This window comes from Lampris incognitus, chromosome 6, assembly GCF_029633865.1.
Source record: "Lampris incognitus isolate fLamInc1 chromosome 6, fLamInc1.hap2, whole genome shotgun sequence".
NCBI classification, from domain to species: Eukaryota; Metazoa; Chordata; class Actinopteri; order Lampriformes; family Lampridae; genus Lampris; species Lampris incognitus.
In genome coordinates, this window is record NC_079216.1 from 8,972,409 (window position 1) to 8,988,443 (window position 16,035).

The following is a 16,035-nucleotide window of genomic DNA, read 5'->3' on the forward strand; positions in this document are numbered from 1 at the left end:
GTGTAAGACAAACTCAAGCTGCAGCTGAGACAGACGGCAACAGGGTGAATGTAATGTAACGACTCTTTTATTGACTTGATACACCGACATGTCAAACGTGTCGCCCAACACAACAGAAAACAACGGACACATGCACTCAACAGATACACACGTCGACCGCTAACGTCATGATTCGTCTGGTCTGCCTCCGAGCGTCTTTATCTTAGCCGGCTGCCCATCTTGCCCTTGCCACGACCTTTGGCACTAGAAAACAAAAAAAGTGGGGTGCAGAAAAGAGTCGAGAGTTAATGCAACTCAAATGCAGCACCTTTGTTCACATGTGAGAGTTGGTAATGTGTGTACGTGTTTTTTATTTAATGCCCGATGAGCTGGGGTTAAGTTATGTTGGCCTGTCTTGATCGCGGGAGGGAAAATCCACCTTAAGCTGTTAATTTGTTATTTCCGAAAGGTGGCTGCTCAGACACTCGTACCCAAATCTGTGATGTCACCAAGAGAAAAGGGTCTAGTCAGTACGAGTGTTTGGGAGGACTGCCTTGGACGATGTAACAGCGTTTTAACCGGGAGATGCTCCCACCCCCCACCCCCCACCCCCCCGAGTTCAGAGTTCTTGCCATTGATATGGAATAAAATGTAATTTTCATGATCTATTTCAAATAAATCTGTGTCAAAGTTACGCCGTAATTCACTGTCGTTCAGGGAGCTTCAAGGCTTCTCTCCTGCGTTTCAGACGAGAGATCTGTTCTGGAAGAATCCGTCTCATGTTCAGACGTCTTGACAAACTGAAATAATGAATGCAATTTACTGAGTTTACTGTTTATGACTGTACTGCCAGTTCACACCTTAACCTCACCTGTATTGTGACCTCTTGTGTTCTGCCTCATCTCCCCTGATGTCGCATTAGTTACCTCGCAAAGTTAGGTGCAACATGCAATGCAAATATATAGACATGTGGAGAATAACATGTGAAGTTAAAGATGGAGTCGGTCAGGCGCCCCGGTAGCCCAATGGTTATGGCACATGCCATATAACCGCTACGTCCCTGGTTCGATTCCAGCCAGGGACCTTTGTTGCATGTCACACCCATCTCTCTCCCTTTGTTTCCTGTCTGCCATGTCACTATCATCTATCCAATAAAGGCAAAAATGGCACACGCAAAAAAAAAAGTGGGTCTGAGAGAGCTTCGCTTCGGTTTCCAGGTTTGATGGACTTTGTGTTCTTCAAGCATTTGGAGAATGTATTGAAATAAATGCCTGGACACCCCTGTGATCTCACACTTATTCATGACCTTAATAATGACGTTGAGCCTGGCGAGTTGTGTGTGTGTAGCAATGACGGTGATGATGATGATGATGTGGAAGAGGTGACGCTAAGCTTTGTTCAAAGAGTATGACACAATAAGAGGGGTTCCTCTGGTCCGAGTTCAGAGGAACCTTCGTGGAACCAGAAAGGGCTTTGATGTTTGGACAAAATGTTCCAAAACTGAAGATATTGGACCGTTTGGAGAGAGGGCCAGAATCGGTCCTCTTTGTAAATAAAAGGTTGTTGCACCCTAGTGTCCCTATCTTTACTTACCTCTGGTGGTCCTGGACCCGAGAGAGGAGCTGATGTATCTGTAAGAACACACAAGAACCTGGCTTAGCATTTCTAAGGCACATCTTTATATATATACACAGAACACCTCAAACACCCAGAAGAAGAAAAATACCATGAGAAGACTGTCTTGACCCAACATGTCAGACCCTCAGAAGACCGGCTCAGCCCTTGCAAACTAGTCTTGTGGTCAAGACCATGTCTTCAGGGGGTCTAAGTCAAGTCCAAATCAAGACCAATGGGGACAAAATTTGTGCAAAAAGTGATACCAGAACTGTGAAAGTCCAGTCAAACAGTATGTAGTAGTTTACCATCAGGGTAAAAGTTAATATTTCACTACACTAATATTTATTTAGGCTTTTTTTTCCCTTCGCCAAGGAAGAACTATTTCAGATTCAGTTTCTCCGTTATTTCAGAGACACATTAATAATTGTAAAAAAAAAAAGAAACAGATTAGATTGCCCTTTCCTGATCTCCTCAAGGGAAGTGTGTTAATGGTTTCCAAAATGAGAAGCACATTCAAATCTTGGACTAAGCCAGTCTTGGAAAAATTAACCACAACTCCCCAACGGCGGACTAAGGCTAAACCTGAACTCTGTTGGCAAACCGTACAAACCCACCTCTACGTTTCACGTTAAGGTGAACTGATCTGTACAAAGTAAACCTCTTTCCAGATCTAGCTCCCTGACATGCTTTCATTTCCGGTTCCCACCAGGGTCCAGCGGTCTCTTCCGCTGGCTCGCTTTACGGAAGACACCTTTATTGTGTATCGTTTGCGAGACTTACGTCGTACTTCTGCCTTTTGAGTTTCTCGGCGAGATCAAACTTCTCGGCCTCCAGCCCCATCATCCACTGCCAGAGCTCATTGGCCTTCTCTCTGTAAACCGATCAGAGGTCAAATTAAAATCCTTCCTCACATCCGGCCCCCGGGATAAAACGCAATACCCGTATGTTCACTTTACTGGCTGCCGTCAACTAGCTGTGTTCACTGCGACGCAGCGTGTAAACTGATAGGCAGTGGGGGCTTTGTCCCGTACTTGAGTTTGTCCTCGTTCAGATGATCGATGGTGAGCGGCTTCCTGCGCTCAGCCAAGATCTTCTTCTTCTTCTCCCTCTCTGTTTGTTTCTTGGCCCCCCTCCGGGTCTCGCTCTGCGAGGCACACGTCACAAAACAAGCGCGTCAGTTTGAAAGAAGAACGCTGAAGAGTAAGTGTCGGTTAACACACGCGCACCGTGTGACGATGTGCGTCTCTGTGGTCAAACGCAGGGGTGGAATGACTGAATGAATGAATGAAACATAAATGAAAGACTGAATGAATAGATGGGCGCGTGCGCATATGAGTGAATGAATGTATGAATGGATCAATGAAAGACTGGATGAATAAACCGACGTATGGTTGAAATAACCGAATGAACAACTAAATTGGTGAATGAATGAAATGAATAAACAAGTTAATGGATGAATGGGCAAATGAATGAAACAATTGAAAGAATGAGTGGGTGATGAATTATTGAATGAAATAACAGGAGCGTCGCGGATGATGAGTGGATGAGGAGAAGAGCGAACGGTTTCGCTCCTTTTCCCCGCTCGAGGACGGTCTTTGTGCTCGGGAAGATGTTTTCTAGTTTATTGAGGTGAAACATGGCGGTCGGGTGACCTTCTGCTGGATGCCGCCATATTGCTGGGTCATGTTTGTCAGGGCCTTCTTCTTCTTGGCGTCCTCATCCTGCTTCTTGCGCTGCTCCTCCTGCTCCTTCCTCTCCTTCTCTTCCTGTAGAGGGAGGTAGAGGGAAGAGATATGTAGGTGGGGTGGGGGTGAGGGGGGGGTGGGCAAGGCCTTTGCGTCATGCTGTCTGTCACAGGTATATGAGCCGAGCTAGGAGGAGTTTACCGCGAGTCTGGCCTGCCTCTCCTTCTCTTTCTCTGCTCGAATCCTCTGCTGCTCTGCTCTCTCAGCACGACGCTTCTCCTACACACACACACACACACACAACACACACACACACACACATTTAGATGAGGGGTTACATCACTGGATCTGCTTTAAATGGAGATCTTTTCTCCTATTGATACGCGTTAGGTCACACGCAGCCCCAAACACGAATACACCATCACAGTTTCACACACACATTTAAACGCACAAGCACACACATGAGAAAAACAAACACACAATCACGCAGGTAAACAGCAGAATTTGTTACGCACCCTTACACACACACACACAAGCACACAAGCACACGGTTTGTCACTGGCTGTGCCGGTGGTTTGGACCGAACAGCAGCAGTCTGTCTGCTCACAATTCTGGTGACGAGGGCGGTGAGCTCCTCTTCCTCTTTCTTCCTCTGGATGAAGTGAGCTTCAATCAGAGACTGCAGCTCAGCCAGGTCCTTCTCCTGACGCTTTCTGTGGATGTCCTGCCACCAGCAAAACAAATATCGTTACGATACTCTGTGTGTGTGTGTGTGTGTGTGTGTGTGTGTGTGTGTGTGTGTGTGTGTGTGTGTGTGTGTGTGTGTCTGGCTGGCTGCGAGTTTGTGTTTTTGTGTTTGTATCTTTGCACGTCTGTGCCTGATGCATTTGGGGTTTACAATTTTGTGTGCGTGAGAGTACGTCTGCTTTAAACTCACCAGCTTGTCTGGTTTGTGTGTTTGCATGGCGTGTGTGTATGTGTGTGTGTATGTGCAGTGTGTGTGAGAAAGTGTGTTTACCTGGCTAGCTGTCAGTGTGTGTTCTTGCGTGTTTATTTGTCTGTCTGGCTGTGTGTTTGTTTGCATGGTGTGTGTGTGTGTGTGTGTGTTTGTTTGCATGGTGTGTGTGTGTGTGTGTGTGTTGGTGCAGTGTGCATGTGTGTTGTCATGTTTACTGGTGTGCGATGCGCTTTGGGTTGATAATGTTTCAGACAACTCACATCAAAATCTACTTTTTCCCCATCAGGGATCTTTGGGGGGGCGATGTTCGGCAGAAACCTGTTGGTGGGAAGAAGGAATCAGAGAGAGAGAGAGTGTGTGTGTATGTGTGTGTATGTGTGCGTGTGTATGTGTGTGTGTGTGTGTGTGTGTGATCCACTGCGGTCAGTAATCAGCAAGGCGAGCTCATCGCTTGCATGCGAACACAGAGTAACTTACTTGTGCTTGGGCTTCGACTCATCTGAGACGAGCAAGAGAAAACAATATAATTATTTTGCTGGAAAGAAGCTTTAAGTTATCAAGTTATATATATATATATATATATATATATATATGCATATATATATAATTTAGTTGCATATTTGTTGTAAGGATTGAGATGTGCTTGGGTTTCGACTTCTTACCTGTTGCCTCCTCTTGCACTAATGGTGCAGAAAACAACAGATCAGCACAAGAGTTTGGAAAACGAAACTTGGGAACATTTGAGGATGAAGACAACTCCTACCTTCCTCCTCCCTTCATGGGATGGGCCGTGGCGAGAGAGAGAGAGAGAGAGAGAGAGAGAGAGAGAGAGAGAGAGAGAGAGAGAGAGAGAGAACGGGAAATGAGGTTACTGATCCAGCTCCCTGGGTCCAGCAAAGCTACTGAATTACGTGACTTGTCGTGGCAAGTGGAATAGGTGGACTCGTGTAAAGGTCGGGTACGTACCGAGACTCCTCCACGACCCCCTCCGTGGTAGACATGTCGTGCGATGCGAAGCCTGGAGGGAAAACCGGATCCGCATCAGCTTATTTTTAGCACAGCAACAGCGAGAGCCTCCGCGGCCGCTGGCGGTTTCAGCACCGGCGAGCGATCAATCCGCCTGCCGGGCGAGCTGCGCGCGAACACGGCGAGATTTATGACGCGACTCGGCTCCTTCCGCGGACCTCCTAACCGCCCTCCTCACGCCAGCGGTCCAAGACCCGCTAGCTAGCCGGTGTAACCGGTTATTTTCTTGCCCGGTGCGGGATTCGATACGGGATGTGCTGCACCACAAGGCGACGTCACTGACCGCTCGGCTAAAGGGTCAGACCCGTTAGCTAGGCGGGCTAACGGGTCTTATTAGTGTAGCTTAGCCCGCGGTTCCGACGATAGCCGTGACCCCCGCGCGTCGCGCGTCTCGAGGCCGCGCGCGTGAAGACACGCGGGCGTTCGCGCGCACCATCGCTTGACACGTTCCACCGGTTGTTTTTTTTTTGTTGTTTTAGACCGGAGGACTCGAACCGGTGGCCATCCACGGGTAAAGCAGCAGTTTGGGGGATGCGGAGTATTTTCGAGTGTGATGGGTTTCGCGCCCGTTTCCGTATGAGGCTGGATTTCAAAGCGATGCGACTACTAATAAGACCCGGTCTGACCCTTTAGCCGAGCGGTCAGTGACGTCACCTTGTGGTGCAGCACACCCAGTATCGAATCCCGCACCGGGCAAGAAAATAACCGGTGACACGGGCTAGAGTCCTTACCTGAGACCAGACGGAAGGAGGAGAGAGGGGCTTTCAGAGCCGGACTTCAATTCCCTGAGGCTCACAGTTCCAACAGGTTGAGTGTCAGGCATGGAGGGATGGGTACTTAGTCCGGCCCTCCCTCATCATCTGACTAGAGAACACCAATGGCTGCGCCGTACGGGACAGACCCTCGTCTATTGTTAGAAGGCTGGACGGTGGAGCTCCATGTCGCACGTGCACACGCGCGCGTGCACATATGCACGCACGAAGATACTGGTGAAACCTCATGCATGTGCACAAACGTTCACTCTCTCTCTCTCACGCACGCACACACACACACTTTCCATACACACGCACGCAGATACACGGAAACTCTCCAGCATGTGCCCACACACACACACACACACTTTCCATACACACGCGCACACACACACACACGGAAACTCCCCTGCATGTGCACACGCTCGCGCGCGCACTTTCATACATGCTGCACGAAGATACACGTGAAAACTCATGCATGTGCACAAACACATTAACTCTCTCTCTCTCTCACACACACACACACACACTCACTTTCCATGTGCACGCAGATACACATGAAAACTCCTGCATGTGTGTGCGCGCGCACACGCGCGCGCACACGCGCACACCAATTCTCGAGGTGCGCTCCTGCTCCGGGTCAGTTATACACCTCCTCACAGCCTTTCAACTGCTCGGATTTCAACACCCCATAATCCCCTTGGCAGTTAAACAGGGCGGCCTTTTCTCGGCCAACACTAAAAATAAAGACGAAAACAACATTAGAGTCTTTCTTTCTTTCTTTTTTTTCAAATTTTTTTTTTTATTTGCTGAAGCAAAAACACAAATACAAGCTGAACACTGGCGAAGCGACCCGGTCCTGCGTGGCTCGCAGTACCGTGGTGGCGGGTTTCAAGCACTCGCAGAGACCTCCGGGTGCACCGAACCACCCGGATCCGGGTGCACCGAACCACCCGGAGACAGGATGTGGTGATCACAGGCTTCGGCACAGAAGGGCCGCGCGTGACCCCTCGGCTTGTCGACCCCCCCGCCCCACCTTGCTGTTGCAGTGCACACAACGTTGGAAGGATTCTGCCTGACTTGGTGGAGTCAAGGTGGTGCTCCCCCCCCCCCCAATATGGCACACGGACGCCATGCTGCTTTGCACGCCGTGGTGATCTGGCTGCAGTCTGGGCTGAAATGTGCTGCTGACTTTATGGTATTCTAACGACCACGGACTAAAGGGTCCGACCCATTAGCCAAGGGCTAGTGAGTCTACACACCTGGGGCCGCTGCACCACCCCCCCCCTCCTTCGGGACGCGAGCCCCCACGCTTCAGCACACCGACTGCCCCCACGCCTCTGGGCGCACGCGCTTCCGATGGCCTTCACGGTCTCGCCGTCCCACTTCTGACAGAGAATTCGGGGGGCAGCCGGGAAACGCCGCAGCCGGGACGTGGACCTGGGTCTCCCGCGCCCCCCCCCCAAGATTTGCTACATTTGGTGTCAGAAGTGGGACGGCGAGACCGTGAAGGCCATCGGAAGCGCGTGCGCCCAGAGGCGTGAGGGAGCTGATATGCTGAAGCCTTCTCGAAGGAGGTGGGGGTAGTGCAACCACCACGGACGGCTAGACTCGCTAGCCCTTGGCTAACGGGTCGGACCCTTTAGTCCAGTGTTTCTCAACCCAGTCCTCAAGGACCCCCTATCCTGCATATTTTCTTTGCAACCCTGAATAGGTACCCGTTTGTAGTTATTCAACCAATCAGCAGTGAATTTTGTCAGACGTTGCACACCTTGCATAATTAAGTGCTGCGAGATGATTGGTCGAGTAAGTACAAGCAGGGCTACCTATGCAGGGTTACAATGAAAATCTGCAGGATAGGGGGTCCTTGAGGACTGGGTTGAGAAACACTGCTTTAGTCGACTGGTTAACGTAGTCGCCCGTGGTGCGGGAGACCCGGGTTCGCGTCCCGGCTGCCCCCCGTATTCGCTACGGTATGTTCGAGTGTCTGTGATGGACTGGCGGCCTGTGCAGGGTGTCTCCCCGCCTGCCGCCCAGTGACTGCCGGGATAGGCTCCAGCATCCCGCGACCCTAACTAGGATAAGCGGCTTGGATATTGGATGGATGGTCGAGTGTCGTCTCCCGTATAGCTGATGTGGAGCTCTTTGGGGGGGGGGGGACAACAACTCCAGTATGTACAGGCAAATCAGCTAATAAGCCAGCTCAGTGGCGAGATATCAAAAGCTAGCTGTGAGAGATAACCACACAGCCATCGCAGAAGATTAAAAACAGTGAGTACCATCATCGTCTTCATCACTTGAATGCTGTGTTAGTGAATGAGAATAACACCTGGAACTACAACACTGATGCACATTACAGAGTACGAGCGGTTTGGCAACAACATCAAATCCCCGCTTACATGTGTATGTGGTGATTTGTGTGACATACTAAGTCCATCCTGAAAGCAAGCGGCCATTCAGACAAATATTCAGCCGTCTGGAACATGCTATGATTTGTGTTTCAACTTTGCATAACCTTTTAGAATGGGGAAAATGCATCGACTACTAACTTGAGTTTTCAACCGTCTCCATCATCCTTGATCCATTTCCTGTTTGAAAAGTGTCCCAAAGTTGAGCAACATAATACCCGCCCCCCCTCCCGAAACCCTGTCTGCATTACTTTCTGTCTTTGTGGGGGGAAAAAAAAAAATCAAGTGAAGTCCAATGGAAACACATACATCCTATGGAAGAGAGCTCACAGACGTCTCACAGCAAAGTAAAGCTAAATTATAAGAGCTGTGCAAAAGCTACATGTAGACGTGGAGTTTGAAGACCTTCATCAGCGAGCGGCCTTCTCGTGTCGCTGCTCCTCAGCCGCTGTGTGTTCTTTTCCTCTTGCTGTTGTCAAAGCTGAGCAGGACGCAAACACTCTGAAGGACGGAGGGTGAAAATGTATAGCAGTAACTCGTATTTGGTCAGGTAGGGTTTTTTTTTGTTGTTTCATGAATGGGATCTCAATGGTTAGGGCCTCATGCCTGCAGAGAGAGAGAGGGAGACAGAGAGGGAGAGAGAGAGACAGCAAGAGAGAGAGAGAGCGAGAGACAGCAAGAGAGAGAGAGAGACAGAGCGAGAGACAGCAAGAGAGAGAGAGACAGAGTGAGAGACAGCAAGAGAGAGAGAGAGAGACAGAGCGAGAAACAGCAAGAGAGAGAGAGAGACAGAGCGAGAGACCGCAAGAGAGAGAGAGACAGAGCGAGAGACAGCAAGAGAGAGAGAGAGAGACGGAGCGAGAGACAGCAAGAGAGAGAGAGACAGAGCGAGAGACAGCAAGAGAGAGAGAGAGAGACGGAGCGAGACAGCAAGAGAGAGAGAGAGACAGAGCGAGAGACAGCAAGAGAGAGAGAGACAGAGCGAGAGACAGCAAGAGAGAGAGAGAGAGACGGAGCGAGAGACAGCAAGAGAGAGAGAGAGACAGAGCGAGAGACAGACAGACAGAGAGAGAGAGAGACAGAGCGAGAGACAGCAAGAGAGAGAGACAGAGTGAGAGACAGCAAGAGAGAGAGAGAGACAGAGCGAGAGACAGCAAGAGAGAGAGAGAGACGGAGCGAGAGACAGCAAGAGAGAGAGAGAGACAGAGCGAGAGACAGCAAGAGAGAGAGAGAGAGACAGAGCGAGAGACAGCAAGAGAGAGAGAGAGACAGAGCGAGAGACAGCAAGAGAGAGAGAGAAACAGAGCGAGAGACAGCAAGAGAGAGAGACAGAGTGAGAGACAGCAAGAGAGAGAGAGACAGAGCGAGAGACAGCAAGAGAGAGAGACAGAGTGAGAGACAGCAAGAGAGAGAGAGACAGAGTGAGAGACAGCAAGAGAGAGAGAGACAGAGCGAGAGACAGACAGAGAGAGAGACAGAGCGAGAGACAGACAGAGCAAGAGAGAGAATTTAATAATAATTATAGATATCTTGTGTATATGTATATAATACTAACCTCTTCACAAATCTACACGTTCAAAACACACAAATACATGCATGTACACACACATACATACCCACATATGCACACACACACACATACACATACTACATACATACACGCACACACACATACATACACACGCACACATATATACATACACACACATACACAAGCACACACACACACTCTGGATTCACACATTTATTCGGCTGTTATGAATTGTTTGAAGAATTGTTTTGTGCCTTCTTGCTTTGGCGATACTTTTTGAAAACCCACTGAACTGTACTGAACTGAACTGTACTGAACTGAACTGGACTGAACTGTACTGAACTGGACTGAACTGAACTGTACTGAACTGAACTGGACTGAACTGTACTGAACTGAACTGAACTGGACTGAACTGTACTGAACTGGACTGTACTGAACTGGACTGAACTGTACTGAACTGGACTGAACTGAACTGTACTGGACTGAAGTGGACTGAATGAAACTGGACTTAACTGAACAGAGAGAGAGAGAAACAGAGAGAAACAGAGAGACATAGATCAGCGTTTATTAGTTGTTAACAGAGATGAATCTTGCAGCTGTCAATCAAACCTTTTACATGTGTGTGATTTTTGTGCTTTCGTGCAGGTACACACGTCCGCGCGAGCTGTGTGCGTGCCCGTGTATGTGGGGCGTGACTGTGTCCGGAGCCCACGCCACCTTGGTGGCCGCACGGCCCTGCCTACATCTAGGCCAGGCAGCCTGGCTGAGTGACGGAGAACCGTAACTGTCATTTGCCCTCTACTGCGCTGCGGCGGGGAATCTATTTCTGACGGGGAACCGCGGAGGTCACACCTATTTAGAGGTGCAGCCAACACCCTGACAAATGCTTTTTCCATTCCCATTGTTCACGGTCTGGCCACCGCACCGGCGTGTCGGTGCTCTTCACTGAAAGCTGCCAAGTCCTGAGTTATAGGAGTAAAGAGGGGGAAACACAAATGTCCGCAGTCTCTGCTTACTTATCGTCGATGACTGGGGGGGAACATTGTTTTAACGGAGTATGACGTGACAAGATCGTATCGTGTCTTCACAGAGTCTCGCTCCTCGGGGAATTCACTAAAGTACAGCAAAGTTCAACAGATAAATATTTATCCCTCAGACTCAAGGGGATTTAAAATACTAGCGTGTGAACGTACTCCATACCGTGTTTGGTGTAGATTATAATTAACAGCACATTATAATGACAAGGAAGCAAACTAGAGGTATAGAAATTTCGAAGATGGCGGCGCGAACCTACGTTGGCGGCGGCCTCACCCAGTGCCGTCCATGCGGTGTCTTTGTCCACGTCTGTGTCTAATCCAAAGGAGTTGAATCGAGTGCAACTGGACTTGGTATATATCCGTGAAGACGTTTCGCCTCTCATCCAAGAGGCTTCCTCAGTTCGTGCCTTTCTGACTAGACCAAGCTAGTCCTAGACCAGTGTTTCTCAACCCAGTCCTCAAGGACCCCCCTATCCTGCAGATTTTCATTGTAACCCCGCATAGGTAGCCCTGCTTGTACTTACTCGACCAATCATCTCGCAGCACTTAATTATGCAAGGTGTGCAACGTCTGACATAATGCATTGCTGATTGGTTGAATAACTACAAACAGGTACCTATTCAGGGTTGCAAAGAAAATATGCAGGATAGGGGTTGCTTGAGGACTAGGTTGAGAAACACTGTCCTAGACCAAGCTAGTCCTTTGGATAACCATGACCTGGATGAATGAGAACATTCACAGACACGTCTGTGTCTAAGTTTGTTTTGTCTCCGTTTGATGGCTGGGAGAGCTGGCGCTGGATCTGCTGGGAGAGCTTGGTCTGCTGCGTCCTGTGGGCCCAGGGACCACGGCCCTGCCTGGAGCTGCGCCCGAAGAGGTAACACCGAGGGCGGTCTGACAGGACGCGGAAGCGGGGCAGGCTAAGCCCGGCAGTTCCGATAACACCGAGGGCGGTCTGGCGGCGGCCTCGCCTAGCGTTGACCGTGTTTTCGTGGTCGTGTGGAGTGCGGGGAGGTGTGTCGAAGGTGTCTGGCTGAGAGAGCTGGCGTTGGATCAACTGGAGGGGGGGGGGGCTGGTCTGCTGCATCAGGTGGGCCCAGGGACCACTGCCCTGCCTGGAGCTGTGCCCGAGGAGGGAGCACCGAGGGCGGTCTGGCGGGATGCGGGGGCGGGGCAGGCTAAGCTAACTGCTAGCCCATGCAGACCGGCAGTTCCGACAGTCATCCTGGCTGGCGTTGGTTCTCCTGGACAGTGGACTTTTTGGACCGTGTTACACTGAGTGGACTGTGTTGTTATCCGTTTGTGTTATTGTATGTTTTCAGTGGTGTCGTTTTTGGGGGAAATTTGGGCTGTGTGTTTGTGTCTTTTGTGTGGCACTGCTGTGGGCTGGGGGGAAACGGAATGTCGTTTCTTTTGTGTATGCAAGTACACGAAAGAAACGACAATAAATTGTTCCCGCTTCCCGAAAAGCCTCCATTTTACCACTCATCATAATTCACCGACATCTATTTTGCTTGAACATTGCCTGGTTATTTCTGCACAGTGGATGGCCTGTAGTTTGAAACATCACGAAACACATTATTATTGTTATAATTATTGTCATTATTATTGTTATGGTAGCCGAACAGCCTTCAGACAGGCCCCTGCTTGTGTGGTAACCCGTCTACCGTTAACGCTGAGTGAATAAGCCTGGTGAGTCCGGCTGCTTTGCAGTACAAATGGGTCATAATCCCTCGAGCCAGGAGGCTGTAATGTGACAACCGAGCAGCTGCGATGTGGTATGTGCAGCGGCTCGCCCATGCCACGCGCCGCCGGCCAGCCCCGGTGGCACGGGGGGGAAGTACGCCGCGCAAAGACGTGACAGCCGTGCCAAGACATGTCCAAGAGCCTGCAAGGTTCTTTATACTTGGAAACAAGGTCACGGAGAGGCGAGGCCTCTTTTCTTTTTTCTTTTTTTAATCTAGACCACAACGCCACGGGGGCCGACCCTGTGGTCAAAAATAAATAAATAAATAAATTTGATTTACGGCTGGCACAACAGGCGGCTGGTTGTGTGAGTGTGTGTGTGTAGGGTGGTGGTGGTGGGGGGAGGAGGGCGGTCAAATCAGTCACGGTGCACTCCCCTCACCAGTAAACTGCTGTAAAGGACGCAAACCGTCCTGCCAAGTGTGTTTAACTACAGGATGGATCGAGACCGAACGTTGGGTCGACACACACACACAGAGTACACACGCACACTGTCACTGCAGTTTAGCGCTGCACAAACTCACCGTTTGTGAAGAACTTGCTCCTGTCTCCGACTGTCGTCTGTAAATAAGGAGTAAAGAAAGGGACAGGAAGGGAGATATGGGAGAGGGAGAGGGAGAAGTGAGGGGGAAACGTAAGTACTTTTGGCTGAGCGATTGCTGAGGGGCTCAGGTTCACTCAAATATAGTACATGTAATTTACAGAGGTGTCTCGATTCACTCAGACTCTCACCAGATGTATTCACATATATGTCTGCATGTAGAACACAAGGTCAAAATCACACACACACGAGGTTCAGTATCCCAGCACAGCCACATGTGCTGTATACCATGTCTGACCACGAGATATCCTCTTTATAATGTGACTAACAGACACGTCATCTCGGTGCCAAAGCGCCGTGCGGTGCAGCCAAACCATCCCATAATCCACCTATACCTCAGGTCAGAAGATGACAAGGTTAACGTCATCGGTCTCACTGAACGACGGCCTCAGAGGCATTCCCGTGAAACTCCAGACCCCGGTTTCCTTCTCAGGGCTTCAAGGCTGCAGCAGCGGCGGCTAGCGAGCGGCATTCTCATGCTGCACGATGCACGGCGGTGCTACGGCGGGAGAGGGGCGGGGAAGTGATCGGGCGAGGAGGGTGGAAAAACAACTACGACCATCACACCCACCGCGACCGCCAGCCGATTCACATCGGAGCCGTGTCGCTTCTTCACGTTCTCCGCTGGCCGCGGCGGGCGGTACGGTCCGCGGGGGGGCAATTCCGTTTCAATTCAGGGTAATCAAGGGAGGGGATTTTTTTTTTTTTTTACTTTTTGAAATATTTTTCTTTTCAGCTCCGAACATAAAAAAAAAACTCCCCTGACGACACAGGGCTTAGAATTATCACCTTTCACTGAAACGCTCAGATACTTTGGTCGAAATGGCTGAATTGAAAGAGATCACCCCACCCCACCCCCCCCCGTCGAGAGAGCGCGTGCTGTTGATAAAAAGCAGCGAAAAATCACCACAGAGTTCACACAGTGTCTGACACAAATCAAGTTTTGCCACAGTTCAATACGATTACCTCTCCTGCCCGGCCATTAGGTTGACTGGATGGAACAAACAGACAGGCCTTGTGTCACTCTCACCGGCGAAACCTCAACGTTACCCCCCCCCCACCCCCCCGTCAGACTCAGTAGGGCGGGGCTATGTACAGTCGTGTGTCGGCGTTGAGCGTGTGTTACCTTGGCCGGTGTGGAGCTCTTCTTAGTTTCCCATAAGCCACGCTTGCTGCCGACGTCACCGGGTTTCGCGTCCTGCAACAAATAGAAGAGTGTGATCCGCACAATGGAGCCATGACCCGTCACCTAAATGCCATCATCTACTACGGCTACTATTAATTGCCCCCCCGCTCTGCTGTCAAGAGTTGTGGGATGAACTTTGTCCTGATAAGATTTTTTTTTTTTTTCAAATATACTCCAGCTGCAAAGCGGCACATGTTTCAATCCGGTGCGTTTACTATCGATTACATCTAGACGTGGCACGGCTCATCCTAACAGCCCCTGTCTGACAAGGGCAACATTACATTTCCCCCCGTCTACCTTTGTTCATCTTACTGTACGTACTGTGTTTTGCATAGGATCTGTTTAACATGGGGAGGATATGGAGGATTTCTACTCGCGACCTTTTCCAGTGTGAGGAATAAACAGAACAGCACGAAGAAAAAGAGAAGAAGAAGAGAAGATGATAATAGGACAGGGAGTGCTGAAGAGACAGGGGACACACATCAGCACCTTGGCTGAAGTTACTGTAAACACACACACACACTAAAACACACACACACACACCACACACACACACACAAGGGGCCATAAAATTGACGACTTGACCATGGCCCTGTAGCGTTGGACCTGCAGTACGTCTTTTCCCCATGGGGAGGCGGTGTTGCAGCGAGAGTAATGACACGGTTACACCCGGCCCACGGGTCAGCACTTCCATGACTAAAGATATCTGCCTCGTCTGAACAACCCCACCACCCGTCTGAACAACCCCACCACTCGTCTGAACAACCCCACCACACGCCTGAACAACCCCACCACCCGTCTGAACAACCCCACCACTCGTCTGAACAACCCCACCACCCGTCTGAACAACCCCACCACCCGTCTGAACAACCCCACCACCCGTCTGAACAACCCCACCACCCGACTGAACGACCCAACCACCCGTCTGAACGACCCCACCACCCGTCTGAACGACCCCACCACTCGTCTGAACAACCCCACCACGCGTCTGAACAACCCCACCACCCGTCTGAACAACCCCACCACCCGTCTGAACAACCCAACCACCCGTCTGAACAACCCCACCACACGCCTGAACAACCCCACCACCCGTCTGAACAACCCCACCACTCGTCTGAACAACCCCACCACCCGTCTGAACAACCCCACCACTCGTCTGAACAACCCCACCACCCGTCTGAACAACCCCACCACTCGTCTGAACAACCCCACCACACGCCTGAACAACCCCACCACTCGTCTGAACAACCCCACCACACGCCTGAACAACCCCGCCACACGCCTGAACAACCCCACCACTCGTCTGAACAACCCCACCACTCGTCTGAACAACCCCACCACTCGTCTGAACAACCCCACCACTCGTCTGAACCCCACCACCCGCCTGAACAGCCCCACCACTCGTCTGAACAACCCCACCACTCGTCTGAACAACCCCACCACACGCCTGAACAACCCCACCACCCGCCTGAACAGCCCCACCACTCGTCTGAACAACCCCACCACTCG

General features: G+C 50.6%; 2 protein-coding genes and 1 long non-coding RNA gene across 4 annotated transcripts in view; all 3 read right to left on the reverse strand.

Annotated features, from left to right (window-relative positions):
* Positions 1-51: 51 nt before the first annotated feature.
* tnnt2d (troponin T2d, cardiac) lies at positions 52-4,742 on the reverse strand (the record flags this gene model as incomplete). Its single annotated transcript, XM_056281715.1, has 9 exons — positions 52-243; positions 1,573-1,610; positions 2,377-2,467; positions 2,628-2,740; positions 3,249-3,362; positions 3,483-3,560; positions 3,889-4,005; positions 4,500-4,557; positions 4,717-4,742. Coding segments are annotated over 9 exons (681 nt in total), but the record flags the coding sequence as incomplete, so codon positions are not given.
* A 203-nt stretch (positions 4,743-4,945) lies between these two features.
* LOC130114766 (uncharacterized) lies at positions 4,946-6,160 on the reverse strand. 2 transcript variants are annotated; one of them, XR_008810415.1, is made up of 3 exons: positions 5,997-6,160; positions 5,206-5,257; positions 4,946-5,013 (listed from the first exon to the last, which is right to left on the reverse strand). It is a non-coding gene; the product is annotated as an uncharacterized LOC130114766 (long non-coding RNA). The 2 variants fall into 2 exon arrangements; XR_008810414.1 differs by having other exon boundaries at positions 4,957-5,013; positions 5,206-5,371.
* Positions 6,161-6,798: 638 nt separating this feature from the next.
* Positions 6,799-16,035, reverse strand: part of LOC130114002 (caldesmon-like) — a 40,740-nt gene continuing 31,503 nt past the window's right edge. The window contains exons 15-17 of the mRNA XM_056281716.1: positions 14,467-14,538; positions 13,264-13,300; positions 6,799-9,031 (exon numbers count right to left, since the gene is read on the reverse strand). Coding sequence (XP_056137691.1) covers positions 9,018-9,031; positions 13,264-13,300; positions 14,467-14,538 — 123 coding nt within the window. The 3' untranslated portion in view covers positions 6,799-9,017. The remainder of the gene's footprint in view (positions 9,032-13,263; positions 13,301-14,466; positions 14,539-16,035) is intronic.